This window comes from Triturus cristatus, chromosome 7 (genome assembly GCF_964204655.1).
Source record: "Triturus cristatus chromosome 7, aTriCri1.1, whole genome shotgun sequence".
Taxonomy (NCBI): Eukaryota; Metazoa; Chordata; class Amphibia; order Caudata; family Salamandridae; genus Triturus; species Triturus cristatus.
Window position 1 is genome coordinate 1,152,689,748 of NC_140590.1, and position 19,810 is coordinate 1,152,709,557.

General features: G+C 49.6%; 1 protein-coding gene across 1 annotated transcript in view; it reads left to right on the forward strand.

The window, feature by feature from the left end:
* The window catches only part of KDM3B (lysine demethylase 3B), an 867,558-nt gene that overhangs the window by 271,709 nt on the left and 576,039 nt on the right, over nucleotides 1-19,810 (forward strand). The window contains exon 11 of the mRNA XM_085618404.1: nucleotides 8,092-8,244. Within this exon, the coding sequence (XP_085474530.1) occupies nucleotides 8,092-8,244 (153 nt within the window). The remainder of the gene's footprint in view (nucleotides 1-8,091; nucleotides 8,245-19,810) is intronic.

Here is a 19,810-nt window from a genome sequence, read left to right on the forward strand (position 1 = left end):
TCTTTCGGAAGTTCTTAAGTTCCTGCTTTCCTTGGCCCAGCAGGGCTCTGCTCTGGGCACTCTCAAAGGGTATTTTTCTGCCATCTCCGCCTTTCTCCGGCTTCCTGATCAGCCTTCTCTTTTTAAGTCTCCGGTTGTTAACCGTTTCCTTAAAGGCATTACGCACACGTTTCCTCCTGTGCCGTTCATCGTGCCTCAATGGGACTTGAATCTCGTTTTGACCTACCTGATGTGCGCTCCTTTCGAGCCCCATCATACCTGTCCTTTACGTCTTCTAACTCTCTCTAAGACGGATTTCCTGGTAGCTATCACCTCTGCCAGAAGAGTGAGTGAGCACCAGGCTTTCTTCCAAACCTCCTTTCCTTTCTGTTCATCCGGACAAGGTGGTTTTAAGGACCCGTCCTCCTTTCTTGCCAAAGGTTGTCACGCCCTTCCACATCGGGCAGACCATCACTTTGCCCACCTTCTTTCCTCCTCTGCATCCTTCAAGGGAGGAGGAGAGGCTCCATCGTCTGGACCCAAAACGTGAGCTTGCATTGTATCTGCAGCGTACACAGCAGTTCGGGTGAATGACCAGCTCTTTGTTGGCTACATGGGCGCCAAAAAAAGGTAGGGCCGTGCACAAATGAACCATCTCGCGGTGGGTCGTTCTCTGCATCAAAGCATGTTATTCCTTGGCTAAGAAGGAGCCTCCTGTGGGGCTGCGTGCCCATTCTACCAGGGCAACTGCAGCCGCTACTGCCTTGGGACGCAGCGTTCCCATGCAGGACATTTGTCAGGCAGCTACGTGGGCCTCACTGCACACGTTTACCAAGCATTACTGCCTTGACAGTCTAGTCCGTAGAGACGGCTTCTTTGGCCATTCTGTTCTCCATGACTTTCTGGTGTAATTTGTTCACAGACCCACCACTGGGGTTGGTATTGCTGGGGTATCTATTCTAAGGTAAGGAATCTATCACTAATGTGTCTCTTTCAGATGCACAAGTTACTTCTTGTGTAACAATATCTGTAAGAGACATTAGTTAGTGATAGATTCCTTACCGCCCCACCCATCCTCCCCGTTCTGCGAACTGGTTACTAGGGTTAAGGTCATTCCTCTTAGGACCCTAGTTTTCTGCACCAATGGTCAGTATCTTGCATGGCTCTGCGTTCCTGACGTGGAAAGTCGTGTACAGAACTGACGTCCGCGCACATGGGTGGTCCCTAAGTACTCTCCGTGGCGTCATCTCGGCGCTTACGACTAGGGGTGGGCGGAATTTGCGTAATCGCGTTACGCAAATCTCCGCGAAACGGTAAAAAATCTCCGCGAACACGCAGAAATTCCGCGAACACGCGGAATTGCTTGTTCGCGATGCTTTTTCCTGTTCACAATCGCTGTTTGCGTGCTCGGGGAGAAATATCTCGCTAACACGCATCTTGAGAACGCGAACAAGCAAAAAATTTCGCGAAGCCGCGGAAAGCAGAATTTTGGGCAATTTCGCGTTCTCCGCGGAACGCGAAATTACCCAAATTTCGCAAATTCCGCGAGCGGAACGGAATTTACCGCCCAGGCCTACTTACGACGCCAGTGACGGATGCGGAGCCGCACGACGCCACCTACTGACGCGCAGGGGTACTGCTAAGCAAAACTTTCCGGATCCAGTCTGACGCCTGGGGATATTCTAAGACAAGGAATCTATCACTAACTAATGTCTCTTACAGATATATCATTACACAAGTAGTAACTTGTGCTTCAGTTAAGGAGCCTTAAAAATAGATAAAGCGGTGATGAGAACACATTGAAGGTTTATTCAAAGATTGTTTTGTCTTTTCATGTCAACCAGTTGTGCTGCTGCTATCTCTTTTCCAACAAACAAACTCAACTCTCCACTAAGAGGTGTCAGCACAATAGATGTAGGAAGGGCTGTGTTTTACTGTAGCAACAACAAAAGAAATTAGAAAAACAGTACCATTTTCGTGACATGTACCTCAAACTACAGGAAATGCTGTTACTAATGAAACTACTGCTAGATGGATTGCTCAAGCAATCCAAATGTGTAATTGATTGTAAAGCAAAAATCATGACACAAAACATAGGTCCCTTCTACAAGAACGAAAAGGGCAGTGTTGGTTTAATGGGCAAAGTTTCCATAAATGGCATGGTCAGCACACATTCCTTTACATCTCTGTGTAAAACTCCAGTCTCGAAAGGAAGCCGTTTTTTGTTAGTTGTGTTAAACATGTTCACTGTTACTTAGTCGAACCCTACTCCACATGGGTGTAATACTGTAACATAATCCACGCACAGCTAGAAAAGGTTCACACTGCCAAAGAAACTAGCACTTAACTGTAATTCTAAATTTGCATACAAAAATGTATCCAACATAGAGGACATTTTTGGTGTATTGCCGACTTGTGTTCGACATGAAAATGAGTTGTACTGGCTCTTCGTATGGTCTGCACCCAGAGTACAATGTTTTATAACTACAGTTCTGTAGTAGGGGATCTCTGTGTATAGTCATAATCTAGTGAATAGTCCCGCCCATGTGCGCGGACCCCGGAGCAATAAAAATAATCTCTTAAGTTGTCAAGCCATGCAGACCTGCATCTACACTTAAGAGAGAATTTCAAAGACAGATAATGCAGCCTATATCCACAGGCCACACTATCCAGTACTTCAACTAGAAAGAATTCCACCAACAACCACCAACAGCACTGCCTGTCCAGCTTTTTCCACAGAGAAAAAACCTGCCTCTTCCAGCAAAAGCATCTTGAATGATAGAGAGGAAGGAATGGACAGACAAGCCCTATAGGCTGCCATTATGTGGCTCAGAACAGGATACTGTGCCTTTAAGAAAACTTTCCAGAACTTTTCCAGTATCCCAGAATGCACAGCAGGTCCCTTTTACTTTCAGTTCTTTTTTCCGGCTCCTGCTAGCAGGACCCTGGAGCATTGAGCTCTCCCTTTTCAGGGGTTTGTTGGTGATTTTTGTCAAATTTTCAAGCTTTTAGTGTTGGGACTTCCTTCTGGTGTTGTCAACATGCCAGGCTTGTTTGACAAGTGTCCAGAGTGCGATAGGAAGAAGGCTAAATCAGACCCACACAAGGTGTGTATAGGCTGCCTTCCCCAGTCCCATGTGCCAGAAGAGTGTGATATCTGCCACTCGTTCTCAGCCAGGACCCTGAGAGAAAGAATGAAGATTAGGCTCCAAGTCCTGGAGGACAGAAGGCTGAAGGCACAAGGTGGGTCAGGAGGGGCTGATTCTGCCCATGCTGAGGCCTCTGGGGGTCTCCCCAGGGGCAGGAAGACCGGCAAACGCCCCCATTCTCCACCGGCGTCAATGACGTCGACTACGGCGTCGAGAGGGATGACTACGGTCTGTTCGCCGTCTCCCCAGGGCTCTGGGGAGAAGCGACGTCGAGGGAGCTGATCAGGCCGCCGTCGACGACTTCGGCATCATCTGCGTTCGCTGTCGAGGAGGCGTTCGTCGCCGTCGAGGAGGCGTTCGCCGTCGAGGAGGCGTTCGTCGCCGTCGAGGAGGCGTTCGTCGCCGTCGAGGAGGCTTTCGCCGTCGCCTTCGAGGAGGCGTTCGACGTCACGGAGGCGCTCCGCGTCACGGCGAGGAAGCAGCATGCTACCACACCTTCGACAGTTCCACCCGACAAGGAGAGCCGATGGCTAGATTCGGCAGGCAGGAAGGTCTGTGGGACGGCGGCTACCACCATGAAGGCGGCAAGTGCCGGGGCTCTGTTGGGGCGTTACGACCGTGCCCTGTGGGCATCTCTCCAGCAGTACACGGAGCTGCTGCCTCGTGACAAGAGAAAAGACTTCTTGGAGACTTTGCGCGAGGGGATGCTGGTCTCAAATCAAGTGATCAGCGCGGCAGCGGATGTGTCCCTGCTGGCGGCGCATGGGTACTGTCATGGCGTGCACCAACGACGTCACGCGTGGCTTCGCCTTACCTCGCTCAAGCCGGAGGCTCAGCATAGAGTGGCCAATCTGCCTTTCTCGGGGGAAACCCTGTTCGGCCAGCATGCGGACGACGAGATGGCCCACATGAAGACGGAGGCAGAGACCCTGACGACTGTCGGGTTGGAAAAGCCAGAAAAGAAGAAACGCACTTTCCAGAGACGGTTCGGGTCTGCGGGCAGAGGGCGTGGGCAGGCCTCGGGACAGCAGCAAAACCAGTAGCAGCAGTTCCGTAAACCCTTCCAGAAACGCCAGAAGGGTAAAGGGGGCCAGCAGTCCGCTACTACTCCCAAGGGCCCGGCCGGGTCACGGCCCTGAGCATCTACTTCCCCTGCAACCGTTACCCACTCCAGTGGGGGGAAGCATTCAATTTTTTCCGGCAGAGTGGAGAAAAATTTCTCAGGACAAGTGGGTGCTGAATATTGTTTGCAATGGATACAGTCTTCGGTTCATCAGGCCGCTGCCAGAGATTCCGCCGGTGAGCTCGAGATATCAACTGCGAGAGCTCCAGGCAGAGGCAGACATCCTGTTACGGAAAAAGGCGGTAGAAGACGTACCTCTGTCTCAAAGGGGTAGAGGTCTGTACTCTCGTTTCTTCCTGGTTCGCAAGAAGGACAAGAACGAATTCAGGCCAATTCTGGATTTGCGGCAAGCAAACAAATGGATTCGCAGAGAGAAGTTTCGCATGCTGTCGTTGCATCAGATTTACCCTCAGCTGCAACAGGGAGACTGGCTCTGTGCCATAGACCTACAAGATGCGTACTTCCATGTGCCCATTGCACGGAAACACCGGAAGTTCCTGCGATTCAAAGTCGGCGCCAATCATTATCAATACACAGTACTGCCATTCGGGCTAAAGTCTGCTCCCAGGACCTTCTCGAAGTGCATGGCAGTGGTAGCGGCGCACCTGCGAAGGAACAAGGTGTTTGTCTACCCGTACCTGGACGACTGGTTGATCAAGCCTCATCTTTTTCGGAAGTACAGGCGCACTTCTGGAGGATGTGCATTCTCTTGAACAAGCTGGGGTTACACGTCAACATGTCCAAATCTGTCCCGACTCCGGTCCAGTGCATACAGTACTTGGGGGCCTCCATCGATACACGGTCAGCAAGCGTGTCTCCTTCGGAGGAGAGACGGTTATCGCTCCTTCGGAAGGCTCAGGACCTCATGGCCGCTCCATCGGCGACAGTGAGGAAGGTGTCTTCGCTGCTGGGGTCGATGGCCTCCTGTATCTTCCTCACTCCGCACGCACGGCTGCACATGAGACCACTGCAGGAGTGCTTGGAGGATCAATGGGAGCAGAGAACAGGTTCTTGGGACGACAAGATCCGGCTGTCTCTACATGCTCTTCAGTCTCTGAGATGGTGGTGTTCGGCGGAGAATCTCCTCAGGGGGGTTCCCTTCCACAAGGACATTCCCGAGACGAGTATCGTGACGGATGCATCTCTCCAGGGTTGGGGAGCGGACTCCGGAGACTTACAGATACAAGGAAAGTGGTCCCCGGTGAAGTCGACGTACCACATCAATTTCCTGGAACTAAGAGCTGTGTACTTGGTATTGAAGGCCTTCCATCCGTCCTTCCTGACCAACTCGTTGCTGATACAGACGGACAATACAACCATAATGTATTATCTCAACAAGCAAGGGGGGTCGAGATCGCGCACTCTGTCGCAGGAGGCGCAGGCGATCTGGCGCAGGATTCTGGCCCGAGGACTGATGATCACGGCCACGCATCTGCCGGGGGTGCAGAATGTTCAGGCGGACGCGCTGAGTAGGCTGCTTCAGGAGTACCACGAATGGGTCATAAACTACGAGGTACTAGAAGTCTTCGCAAGGTGGGGAACTCCAGACGTAGATCTGTTCGCCACCGCCGAAAACAGCAAATGCCGAGACTTCGCATCCAGGTACTACCAGAAGGGGACGCTGGGGAATGCGCTATGGATCGACTGGTAGAACAGCTTTCTGTACGCTTTTCCACCCATTCCCCTGATTCCGGCAGTGCTCATCAAACTGTCCAAGTCCGGGGCGCGGATGATCCTGATTGCTCCGGAATGGCCCAGGCAGTGGTGGTTCACGGACCTGCTTCACCGGTCTCTCCTTCCTCACATGCGGCTGCCGTGCAGGCCGGACCTTCTCACAAAGTTCGGGGGGCGGATCGTGCATCCCAACCTCTCGTCTTTGAGTTTGGCGGCATGGCTCCTGAGATAGTGCAATATGGCCATTTGAATCTACCAGAAGATTGTATGGGCATACTGAAGGAGGCTAAACGTCCTTCCACTAGGACTTCCTATGTTCACAAGTGGAAGAGATTCTGCATCTGATGCAAATCCAAGAACTTTGACCCGACGACCTTTAAGGAAGATGTCATCCTTCCATATCTGTTACATTTGGCGCGGTCTGGCCTTAATTTCCACTCCATTAAGGTTCATCTCGCTGCTTTGACTGCTTACAGGAAATGCCCTTCACAGACTTCCTTCTTTCAGATCCCTGTGGTCAAGGATTTTTTGGAAGGCTTGAAGAAGGTGTTCCCTCCTGTCAGACTTCCCTCACCTTCCTGGGAATTGAATGTGGTGCTGTCCAGATTGATGAAGGAGCCTTTTGAGCCTATTCACAATGCTTCATTGCAGCACCTGTCCTGGAAGGCGGCGTTCCTATTGGCCATTACATCGGCCCGCAGGGTGAGTGAACTTCAGGCATGATGTTGTCAAGAACCTTATACTGTCTTTCATGCTGCTAAGGTTGTGATGCGTACTCAGCCTAAATTTCTTCCTAAGGTTATATCTGATTTTCATGTCAACCAGACCATAACTTTACCTACGTTTTTTCAGAATCCTTCTTCTCCAGCGGAAAGGTCTCTACATTCCCTGGACGTTAGGAGGGTGTTGAAGTTTTATCTTGGTAAGACCAAAGATATTCGTAGGTCCGACCAATTGTTTATCAATTATGGATCATTCAGGACCGGTCTTGCTATCTCTAAACAGTCCATCTCTCGGTGGATTGTGTCCTGTATACAGTTGTGTTACCAAAAGGCTAATAAGACCTTAGGGGGTAAACCTAAGGCTCATTCCACCAGGGGCAAAGCTGCCACGACTGCTTTGCTGCGTAATGTTCCGATTGCAGAAATCTGAAAGGCGGCCACTTGGAAGTCGGTCCATACCTTTGCTGCGCATTACTGTCTGGACGCGGATGCCAGGGCAGATGCTCAGGTTGGGCAGGCTTCGCTGCGAAATTTGTTCGCACAATAGTGGTATTATTTTGTAATCTTCTCCACCCCTGTTTTTGTGTGTGGAGATGAGCTTGCCATTCTATTCACTAGATTGACTATACACAGAGATCCCCTACTACAGAAGGAGTAGTTTCTTTTCTGTAACTCCAGTTCTGTAGTAGGGGTATCTCTGTTATAGTCATAAGCGCCTACCCTCCTCCCCGGTGGAGAGATGAATGTTAATATAATGAATGCTACAGGTCTGGCGTGCTACGCCTTCAAAAAGAACTGAAAGTAAAAGGGACCTGCTGTGCATTCTGGGATAATGGAAAAGTTCTGGAAAGTTTTCTTAAAGGCACAGTATCCTGTTCTGAGCCACATAATGGCAGCCTATGGGGCTTGTCTGTCCATTCCTTCCTCTCTATCATTCCAGAGGCTTTTGCTGGAAGAGGCAGGTTTTTTCTCTGTGGAAAAAGCTGGACAGGCAGTGCTGTTGGTGGTTGTTGGTGGAATTCTTTCTAGTTGAAGTACTGGATAGTGTGGCCTGTGGATATAGGCTGCATTATCTGTCTTTGAAATCCTCTCTTAAGTGTAGATGCAGGTCTGCATGGCTTGACAACTTAAGAGATTATTTTTATTGCTCCGGGGTCCGCGCACATGGGCGGGACTATTCACTAGATTATGACTATAACAGAGATACCCCTACTATAGAACTGGAGTTACAGAAAATAAACTACTCCTTCTGCACCTATCACTAGGAGGTGGAATAGTGCATCTCATTTGAATCTAGAAAATGTCCAAGCTATTGAAACATGTATTCTTTTCAAGAAACTAGTTTATTGATATGTAAACCAATGAGTGTCAGCACCCTTTTATGTACCGTGTAAAAAAAATTCCAGATCTTATTTCTGTACATGACATTCTTTTCTCTTTCTAGAAAAGGTGGCCTGGAAACGTGCCGTGCGAGGCGTGCGAGAAATGTGTGATGTGTGTGAGACCACGCTTTTCAACATTCATTGGGTTTGTCGTAAATGTGGATTTGGCGTTTGTCTAGACTGTTATCGTATGAGGAAGAGCCGACCTCGAACAGGTAGGTTCTTTTGTTGGAAGATAGTCTTGCTTAGTGCTGCAACTTATTTGGAATCATTTGCAAGGTGTTTTTAGCTACAGTTTAGAGAATAGTTCTGGTGTATGAAAAATTTCCACAAAGGACACTGAACTGCTATTTTTGTTACTGTGATCAGAATATACGGTTATCCATCACTGGATGTTAATGAACACGACAGATCTACTATTATCTTGGCACACATTTTTTAAAGAGCAATACTTTATAAAAATATTGGCCTCTTGGTAAACATCTTTTTTTTTTTTTTTTAAAAGCCAATTCAAGCCTTCAGGCAAGACCTGTTACCCCCTTCACTTTCTGAAACCCTTTTGTCAAATTATAAAACAGGCAGCCTGTTTTTAAGCCAAGTAAGGGAATCTTTCACATTCAAGCAACTTGGACCTCTTCAAGCCCAAAATACACAGCACTGGCACATAACTCGCTTTTTCTTGGATTCTGCCCCAATGGAAGGATACAGATTTTGAACTGTAGTCTGTAGTGTCCTTCCTGGGGCAAATGCTAGTTCATGAATTTAATGAAAATGCCCATGAAACAGACAAATCTGTACGAGTAAAGCTCCTGGTTGATAGTATGTCATAGGATTTTTTAAAATTAATATTTCATGCTGCAGTTAACGGTACCTTGTTTGTTAGTATTGACCAGTTAATTTTTCGAAATATTTCTCTTCCGGGGATCCTCATCAATAGTCATAAGCACTGAATATTCCCGCCTGTGGGCGGGGAACCCGCAAATAATAAAAAATATATGAAAACATATATATACAGCTCTAGAAAATATATATGCATATGATTTTTCTCATCCCAATGCAGACCCTTTATAGGAGACTAAACAATGCAATAATAAATAACTGCTTTTGTAATTACATTTTATATATATAGACCACAGGAGGGCAAGTGTCACTTGAACTCTTTTTAATGAGTAGACTCATGAAAATTGCAAAAGAGAAAGCATCGTTAGCCTAAAGTGGAGTCACTGAGTGAACCAGCGTTGTAGATTCTGCCGTCGGTGATGGAGACGGAAAAATTCTCACTGGACGTGAGCCAGATAGAGACCGATTGTGAGAAGTTGGCCTGATGTATGATGTCACTAGTTCTAGTGTACACCTTATATCAGTCCAAATACCCTTATGGTGATTGGTTGTAAAGTCAACCTTATAGACTAGCTATCCTAGTGGTAGCATGGACAAGAGCAGTCTTCGGCTAAACTCTGAATGGCATGTGAAGCCAGCTGTGATACCATATATAATCCCTTGAATACCAAATGAAAGGACACCACAACAGATATATATATAAAATAAAGTGTATTTATTCTAGTCAAACCCTCAGCACTCTTTATGAGATTAGAGGTAAGTACAACACAGTCTTATTTAAGCATACATTAAGTCACACAGGTAAGTAATACAGTTAGGGCCTAGGGGCCACGCAAACCATATACTAAGTAAGTGGTATAAGGACCACTGTCACGGAAATAGGATAGGCCTAGGCCTAGGGAATCGCTGGGGCTACACTACACTAGCAACAGTTAGGAAGTGGGAGGCCCACGGGATTCAGGTGCAGAGTGGAAACACTCACGCGTAATGCGTAGAAGTCGATAGAAATAGTAGTTGTTAGCAATTAACAGTTTAAGGACACTTCTAAAGCAGCTAGAGAGTCGAGACTCGGAAACTAGACCCTAGGATAGTCACTACCCTTGTGAGCACCGAAGTACCCAAGTTACCTAGCCCACAGGCTGCGGGTGCATAGGTGTGAACTTGCGTCAGGTTTCGTCGTGGACTTCTATGGATGCCTGAAGGAAAGTTGCTGACAGGCAGTCAGTGAAGAGTGTCCGGTGGATCCCAAGGCTGGGATCAAGAAGAGAGGAGACCTGCAAGCAGAAGGGACAGAGTCAAGGTCACTAGCCAGTGACCACGTGGAACCAGGAAGGAACCAGGCGATGTCGTGAAGATTGCAGGTGAAGGTGAAGCTTGTCGCTGCAGCCACGAGGACCAGGGAACGTCGAGGACGACCAGGACCAGGAGGCGAGCTGTCCCACGAAGGCTCTTGCTGTCGGCGGCGTCGAAGTTGGACTAGGACTCACCAAGCCTTGGGAAGCGGAACCCACGAAGAACGGAGGACTTGCTTCTGGTGCAGACCAGGAAGGTCTGGGGTGCTTCTCTTCTTCAAAGAAGCAGGAGCCAGTCTGGAGGAGCCAAACCAGCGGTGAAGATTACAGGATGCGTCGTCACAAAGGCCACTAGCCAGCGGGCAAGCAACCGGACAGACGCGGCAAGCAGGAAAATGCAGAAGGGCCCCACGCAGGATTCGTGGAGTGTGGGGGGCTGATCTTCGGTGCAGATGGTGCTTGGGGTTGGGGCTTCTCAATCCCCGGTGCACAACTTCGAGGGTGCCTCAGAAGCTGCGCTTGAAGATACTAGCCACTTTTCCCAGGTAGCCGGTCCCACGTCTCTCGTCGCCTCCACGGATCTCAGCTCGGCTGTGGATGTGGAGCAGGGTCGGAGAAGTCTGGAAGTCAAGGCTCTGGTCGGGCTCTGCAGTCGGTCCCTCGTAGAACTTTAGCAAAGCAAAGGGTAGTCTCTTGATGGTGCCTGTTTGCACAGGGTAGCCACTCCTTGGCCACAAGGGAGATTCTTCAGTCTTCTTCTTTCGTCGAAGGTCCAGAGTTTCTGTTCAAGTTGCAGGTTCAGGATAATCTAATCTCCTGGGGCCCAGCTACCACTCTTATCCAAATCTGGGGGGCTGGGTTACCTGCTAGGTCACGCCTTATGGGTGGGACCTGGGAGGGGGGTGGTTACACCCCCTTCCCTTTGTCCAGTTTCGCGTCAGGACTGGGGCTGGAGTGCCCCAGCACCGGTTTGAACTGGACTATGCACGGGACACCTTGTGTGCCCCAGGCATGTCTCATTCTATTCATCCCTCCCTGCCCCAATACACTAAGGCCTGTCTGGGGTGGTGCTCGCACCTCCCAAGGCAAAAAAACCTATTGTCCAAGCCTCCCTTGCCGGGATCACTCCCTGCAGCAGGAGGTCAGACTCGTGTCTGTGGCAGCAGCATCCATTTTGTGATGCTGGGGCTCTGGTTAACTTTAACCGGGTAAGTAGGTTACAACATGTCTTCTCCCTCTAGAAGGGAGGGATAATATCCTCATCCCCAGAAATGGTATGGGGGTATTATTCCAAAGTGTTAGACACCTTACACGACATGTTTTGATAAAGCCAAACCATAGTTACCATAACCGTTTAAGATTATAAGGCACTTTAAGAATATATGGTAGGCTATATCATAGAACAGCTTTAAGGACATGGTTCCGAAAGCTGCAGACAGGCTCAGCTCATGCTAGAGCACCATCTCACATGTTACCAAGCACTCTGCCTCCAGGATTGTTAAGGCCTGCCATAGGAGTGGCTGATAGGTACACATGTGTCTATATGTAAGTTAGGTATAGGAATACTACACCTAAGCAAGGTGTGATTACACGACCTTGCCCCAGCTGAGTGATCAGCCAGTTGTGTCATAATGGAAGGCCAGGCCAGGGGTGGCTAATACATGCTGCAGTCCCTGGTAGGCCTAGGGTACACCTATGCCCTGGGTACCTAGGGTACACTGTACAGGGGCCAATAAGGTGATCCTATCCAAATTGGTTATGCACCTAAAGTACATAGTATCAATTTAGAGAGAGAACAGCAGGGCTGTGGGTCTGATTAGCAGGCCCACAGCCACATCTAAGTCGAAAACCAGTAAAGCAAAAAGTGGGGGTGAACATAGAAAGCAGACCCTACTCTCCTACACCGATGCCTTGACGTCGAATGGAGGAGTTCGTCTTGACATCAAACATCCCTCTATTGACGCTGACTGAGTCCCTTGTCTCCACGTCTAACGTCTTTCTAATGACGCCGACGGAGACCTTTGTTTCAACGTAATCAATAACATAGAAAATGAAAGCAATTGTAACACAAAAACTGGCACCGTGCCTTTAGGGCAGCCATGACGACACAAGTCTCCGTCGATGTCGTCATCTCGAAGACCATCGACGTCGAGGCATATAACTCCGTCGGCGTGGGTCTCAGAGGTCACCGCCAGCGCCCATCAGGCGTTCGAAGTTGAAACAAAGGTCTCAGTCGGCGTCATTAGAAAGACGTTAGACGTGGAGACAAGGGACTCAGTCAGCGTCAATAGAGGGATGTTTGATGTCAAGACGAACTCCTCCATTCGACGTCAAGGCATCGTTCTCTATCTGGCTCACGTCTAGTGAGAATTTTTCCGTCTCCATCACCGACGGCAGAATCTACAACGCTGGTTCACTCAGTGACTCCACTTTCGACGTCGAGACACACTCACCAGTCGGCATTGACACATCGCACTGTTTCAAGACGCTCTTCGTCATCCTCAAGATCACCGGAGGTGGTTATCTTGACGTGGAGCAGTCCAGCGTCTTCATCTGATCACCCCCGTTCAGCTGAAGCTCCTGCACGGTAAGAGAGGCAGGCAGAAATCTCCATCTGTACACCTGTCTCCTAGATGGATTTTGCCTCTACATCACTGGCAAAAATCTGATACTGCACAAGCATGGGGTAATCAGGTCTACTCCAGTCCTCTACACAGATATCCTCTAACCCTACTGGTGCTAGCTGTGGTTCTTTCTCCTACTATCCATCGAGGTGTTGAGTTTGTACACATACTCCTGCACCCTCCTCAAGAAAGAGATCCAGGTCTCGGGATCAAAGTAGAAGACACAGATCTCCGACACGTTCACCCTCATCCACCCTTTCTTCAAAGAGGGACTACTCTCCTACTCTTACACATCGTCAAAGATCTCTCTGGTGGATGACATCAGTACCTTTCAGGACGTTCTAGCCAGAGGGGCAAACAAATTGAAAATCATTATGCCCACTCAGCACAGTTCATCCTCAGTAATTTTTGAAACTTTGCATCAGAGGTCAGCAGCCAGACCATTGTTACCATTGGTGCCGAAGCTTGTTCAACTGGTGAGGGACACTTTTCTTACGCCGGCGACACTCAAGACCGCCTTTGTGAGAATCTTAAAGAAATATAGAGCCCCGGAAGAGAATCCATTATTTCTCAGATCTGACCCGCCTCTGGACTCAGTAAATATTTCTGCTGCTAAAAAGACCCATGCAGTGGCCTCATCAACAGTCCCACCTGATAAGGAGAGCAGAGCACAAGATTTGTGGGGGAGCAAGGTCTGTGGCACGTCAGCCTCCATGCTGAAGGTCTCCAGTGCCTCAGCGCTATTAGGGTGCGATGATAGATCCTTGTGGGACTCGCTGTAAAGATTCACAGAAAAACTGCCCAGAAAAGACTGCAAGGATTTTGAGGAGATATTGCAGGAAAGCAGCTTAGTGGCGAAGCAAGTAATCGGCGCTGCAGCTGACGGAGAGACGCTGTCTGCACACTCCTATGCTCACAGAATCTGTGCCAGAAGGTCATCTTGGCTCCGTCTAACTGCACTAAAACCAGAAGCGCAGTCCCGAATTCTCAACCTCCCTTTCTCAGGCTCATCCTTGTTTGGCACTCACACAGATGAGGACATGTCGAGGATGAAGACAGAGGAAGGTGGTCGGGCTTGAAAAAAGAAGAGTTCAGGCAACGTTACAGACCATATGATCGGCGGCCCTTCCATCAGAGGGTTCAAACCCCTCACTAGCAAAGGCAGCAAAATTAAAGCCAATCGAGATCACATTACCAGGGTCGTCGTGCCCCCAGAGGAAGAGGAACCCCTTGTCAATCCACCACCTCAGCGAAAACACCATCTAAGCAATGAGTGTCCTCTTCCCCCATCGCGGTTTCCCACTCCAGTGGGGGGTGGGGGGGGGGGGAACGGGGGGGGGGGGGGGGGGGGAGTATTGTCAACTATCTAGAAGAGTGGCGTGGTATCACAAAAGACCAGTGAGTATTAGCTACGCTGCTGAATGGATATTTGCTATTTTTTCAGCATCGTCCTCCTTCGATCCCTCCAGTAAAAATGTACCGACAGATGAAAATACTGCAACAGAAAGTTTCCACCCTCTTGTGAAAATGAGCCATCGAGGAGGTTCCTGTATCGCAAAGAGGTCGAGGGGTGTATTCGAGGTACTTCCTAGTGAGGAAGTAAGGTCGGAAGTCAGAATGCAGACCTATTCTGGATCTTCGGGCCCTCAACAAATCCATCAAAAGAGAGAAGTTTTGCATGTTGGCTCTCCAGCAAATAAATCCACATCTGCGGCAGGGATATTGGATGTGTTCGCTGGACCTGCAAGATGCATACTTTCACGTCCCGGTCAGCCCACATTACAGGAAGTTCCTACGATTTCTTGTGGGATCAACACATTATCAGATCAATGTTCTGCCCTTAAGGCTGAAGTCAGCTCCTCGAGTGTTTACAAAGTGCTTGGCAGTAGTGGCAGCCACTCTACAGCGCAGAGGCATCTTTGTGCACCCCTATCTCGACGACTGGCTTCTGAAAGGTTCCCCCCCCCCCCCCCCCCCCCCCCCACCCCATATCCTGAGGAACCATTTTCAGCAATGTCTAGACCTCTGCCAGCAGCAGGGTCTCCTGGTCAACTTAGAAATATCAACTCAGCAGCCCATGCAAAGGATTCACTATCTGGGTGCAATAATAGACACCACATTATGAAAAGTGTTTTCTTCGGAGGAGAGACTGTCCTCTATCACACTGAAGGGCAAGAAGATTTCACACAGCAGCCTGCCTTCGGTCCGTCAGGTTGCCTCTTTCCTAAGGTCGATGGCATCCTGCATTTTTTCTGTCCCCAATGCCAGGCTGAGGGTGCGTCCTTTACAGCAAGATCTAGAGGACAAGTGGGATCAATGAACTGCCCGGGCATCCATTCCATGGTGGATGCGGCAGGAGAATCTGCTGGTAGGGGTTCCATTCCATCAGACACCTCCCTCTCAATCATTGATCATGGATGCCTCCCTCCAGGGTTGGGGAGCTCACATGGGGTCCCTCCAGACTCATGGTCGATAGTTAACAAAAGAACAGTTGTACCACATCAACATGCTGGAACTGAGAGCGGTACATCGAGCTCTCAAGGCTTTCCTCCCTTGGATTCAGACCAACTCCATTCTAGTACAGACGGACAATACAGCCACCATGTACTATCTGAACAAGCAGGGAGGAACCCGATCGAGAACCCTATCTCTGGAAGCCCAAGCTCTCTGGCATTGGCTCCTTGCAAGGAATCCATCTAACTGCAATACACCTACCGGGAGAGCATAATTCGCAAGCAGCCGCTCTCATTCGTCACTTCGAGGACCAGCAGGAGTGGGTTCTAAACGACTAAGTCCTAGAAAACATTTTCCAAGAATGGAGTCGGCCAAATATCAACTTGTTCGCGGATGACACAAACAAAAAATGCCGAGACTTCGCATCAAGATACTTCCGACCAGGGTCGAAAGGGAATGCCTTTTTGATCAGCTGGTCAGGGGCATTTGTGTATGCCTTTCCTCCCATTCCACTCATACCGAAGGTCCGTGACCAAGCTCTCCCACTCAGAAACGAGGATGATTCTGATTGCTCCAGACTGGCAGGTCGTACCCGGACCTTCTGCACCTGTCAGAATGTCCACATAGGAGGCTGCCGTGCAGACCGGACCGCCTGTCCAAGATGAATAGGAGCATTTATCACCCCAGCCCTCTTTCTTGCATGGTATGCCCCCACATTTTTCTGAAATGCTGATGTTCTTTGAGTGTGTCCTGGGCTCCTGCTAATCAGGTACCCAGGGCCTATGTTCCTTCCCTAAAACTGCATTGAAGCCTAATCCCAATTGGCATCTCTGGCCACATGTCAGCCCCTGGTAAATGGTACCACAGGTACCCAGGGCACTGTGACCAGAGAAGGGCTGCAGCAATTATTGTGACACCCTTAGAGGTCTTGTACCCTGACTCTCAGACACTGTCTTTGCAGGCTATGTTTTGGTGCCAAACAAAGTGAAGAGTCGACATGGCACACATCCCTGTGTGCCATGCCCACAAACCACTGCCCTGGCATACATCAGTCCCCCTTCTAGCTGGGGGCCCTATGCCAGTGGTGAGGGTACAGGTGCATGAGCCCTGTTCCCCTACAGTGTTCAAGTTCATTCCTAGGAACTGTAAGTGCAGTGCTGCCATTAAGAGAACATGTTGCTGGGAGTTTGTCATTACGAACTCCACAACACCATAATGGCTACACTGAAGACTAGCAAGTTTGGTATCAAACTTCTCAGCACATTAAACTCACACTGATGCCAGTGTGGGATAAAGTAAAATGCACAACAGAGGGATTCTTAGAGATGCCCCCTGAAACTCGAGCTGCTGCTCTGGGGGGCCTATAACAATGCACATCCTGGGACGAGGTGCCAAGCATCCTTCCCCAGGATGGGCAGGGTTCACGAAGGAGAAGCTTCAAATGCATGCCGCCTTTGTGGGCCGCTCTAGATCATTTGCTGCTTTCAGCAACTGGTCCTCACTGGTTCTATCACCCACTTTGGGCGGGAGACCCGGCGGGAAAAACAAGTGAGGAAGAGAGGTGTGCCCACCTCTGCCAACTCCACCCCACAGGTGGGGGAGGCGAGGTGAAGCACAACCTCGAGTCCCCGCCATCTTGAGGATGAGGGGACCCAGCCAACCAGGGACAGGGTCCTGCCCCCTCCCACTGGAGAGTGGCAGAATAGGGGGTGTACCCACCCCAGGGAAGGGATCCATTGGTCCCTGCCCTTTACCTACCTGTAATGCCCCTAAATTTAGTATTTAGGGGGCACCCTGAACCTTGCATCCTCATATCCAGAAATGACAAGAACAGAAGATAAGATGAAGGACCGAAGAGCCGTGAAGGGCTAACAAGAGGACGGCGCCCACTGACTTGGCCTCAACCCTATAGGCCTGTCTCTCCTCGAACCTGCTCCTGCGAAATCCTGGTGTCCTGCAGCCAGCAACCTCAAAAACCCCTGAGGACCTGCCTGCCTTCACTTCACAGACTGAATCTCCGTGAACACCGGACTTGTTAAAACTGCAGCTTCTGGCTCCGGCCGGATACCGCAAATCCAGCCCACTCTGCACCCGCCGAACCCGGCCCGAGCTCAAATGGAAAAACCACGAGGTCACACCTGCGATCCTGACACGAGACCCGGTGACTCATAACCTGCCTCCAGACGATGCCTGCAGTCTCAATCCAGAGGATCCCCTCTACCGCGACCAGAGCAGGTAAGAAAATCTGACCCTAAAAGGCACCCCTGCACCAGACGCACCACAGCCTTGTGTGCCCAAACCAACGGTGCCTAACCAACCCAAAACATCCCAACTTACCCCTCAAATTGGTGGTGGCACCCGGAAGATCCTCGTCCCCGAGCCTGCTGTGTTTCTTCAAACTGGAGGTTACCCCAGTATTGGAACTTTCATAGATTCTCATGCTTTGTATCATTCCCCGTCGTCGGAATGGGAGCCTCGGTAAATAAAAAATATATCATAACCATAGAAACAAAAGAGAAAATAGGCCTAGGCCTCATCTCATTTTGTAGTATATCACCCTCTTTGTGTAAAAGAGCCCAAACTTTTGCTAGGACCAATCAGCACAGCCTCACCCTTTGGAACCTTCCTGAGAGAGCTCAGAGCCTCAGATTTTTCTACCGCACATTGTGCTAGGGAGTCTCCACTGAGCTCTGCTCAGTTTTTCACAAATTTTCTGTTAGAAATCTACATTTTACCATCTATAAGGACATTATGTCAGAAAAGGAAAAGAAAGCCTTATTCAGATCCTGTGCTTCTTGTGGAAAGAAGAGACTTTTCATTGAGGATAAGCATGAGAACTGTATTTACTGCTTATACCCGGAACACAAGGCCATAGACTGCAAGATTTGTCGGACCTTCTCTACCAAGACTTTGCGGGACAGAGAAGGTCGGTTGCTGACATGGCTGCAAAAGCTGAAGACCAGGAAGGAGGTTCTTTCTTCAGATGAGGAGGATTCGATTTCTGGCACCTCCTCCTGGAGATCAAATTAGAAGGGTAGATCATCTCCCTCCATCTCTGCGGAACCCCCTGTCAAAGCCCCTCACGGGATCTCTGAAAGGTCTGAGGAGGCTGGTCCCATGAAATCTCCTCACGGAAGTGAAAAGGAGAGGCAGGGACAGGCTGCTGGTGTGGACACAGCCTCTAGGGACAAAAAGGAGGTTTCCATATCTTCTCCTCCGTCCTAAAAGGAAAAGCCTGTGAAGAAACACTGCAGGAACTCCACAGATGGTTCCGGTGAAGAAGCAGCGTCCGTCGACGCTGACTAAAGCAGGTACGTCGACGACTATTTCCATAGTGAAGACTGTTTCCTTGGTATCGTCGACGGGACCGTCGACTATGTCTGCTTCATCGTCTACGACAGCTTCATTCTCGTCTTCGGCGGTGTCGTCGACGAAGACCACGACGACGATGACAACGACGGCGACGTAGTCGTCGATGCTGATGACGACGAGTTCGTCGACGAGACCATCGACGGTTGTCCCGTCGACTATGAAGAAAGCTCCGTCGACGAGCTTCCCGTCGGCGAAGAAGAAGGCTCCGTCGACGATCCTACCGTCGACGACGATTCAGGCATCGTCGACTACCTCATTGTCGACGACGGTTCACACTCCGTCGACGAAGACTACCGTGCCGATTACGTCTATTTCGTCGACGTTTGGGATTCCGTTGACGACGACTCCGTCGACGGGACCGTTGACGGGACCGTCGACAGCGAAAAATTCAGGATTTTGAATACAAAGGTTGAAAATTACACCGGACATGACTTCACCTAGGTGGGTTACGCCTTTACCACCATCTATGCTTCTAGATGAGTCGGAGGACGAGGATGAGGGTGAGCAGTATGGGGATGCCTACAGTCCTTCAGATCTGCATGTAAAGAAGTAGAGACTGATACTGAGGAGTGTAGGAAGGTGGATATCTGACTATGGTTACCCCCAACTTTTTGCCTAGTGTCTAGCTGGTTTTTCGACTTAGTTGGCCTGAGATCCTGCCATTCAGGGTCTCAGGCTGTCTGCTCTCTCTGTAAAATGGACTCCATGTACCCTAGGTACATAACCAATTGGTAAGGATCACCTTATTGGACCCTGTACAGTGTACCCTAGGTACCCAGGGCATAGGTGTACCCTAGGCCTCCCAGGGGCTGCAGCATGTATTATGCCACCCCTGGTCTGGCCTTCCAATCAGACACAACTGGCTGATCACTCAGCTGGGGCAAGGTCGTGTAATCACCCCTTGCTTAGGTGTAGTATTCCTATACCTACCTTATATATAGACACATGTGTACCTATCAGTCACTCCTATGGCAGGCCTTAACAATCCTGGAGGCAGAGTGCTTGGTAACATGTGAGATGGTGCTCTAGCATGAGCTGAGCCTGTCTGCAGCTTTCGGAACCATGTCCTTATAGCTGTTCTATGATATAGCCTACCATATACTCTTAAAGTGCCTTATAATCTTAAACGGTTATGGTAACTATGGTTGGGCTGTATCAAAACATGTCGTGTAAGGTGTCTAACACTTTGGAATAATACC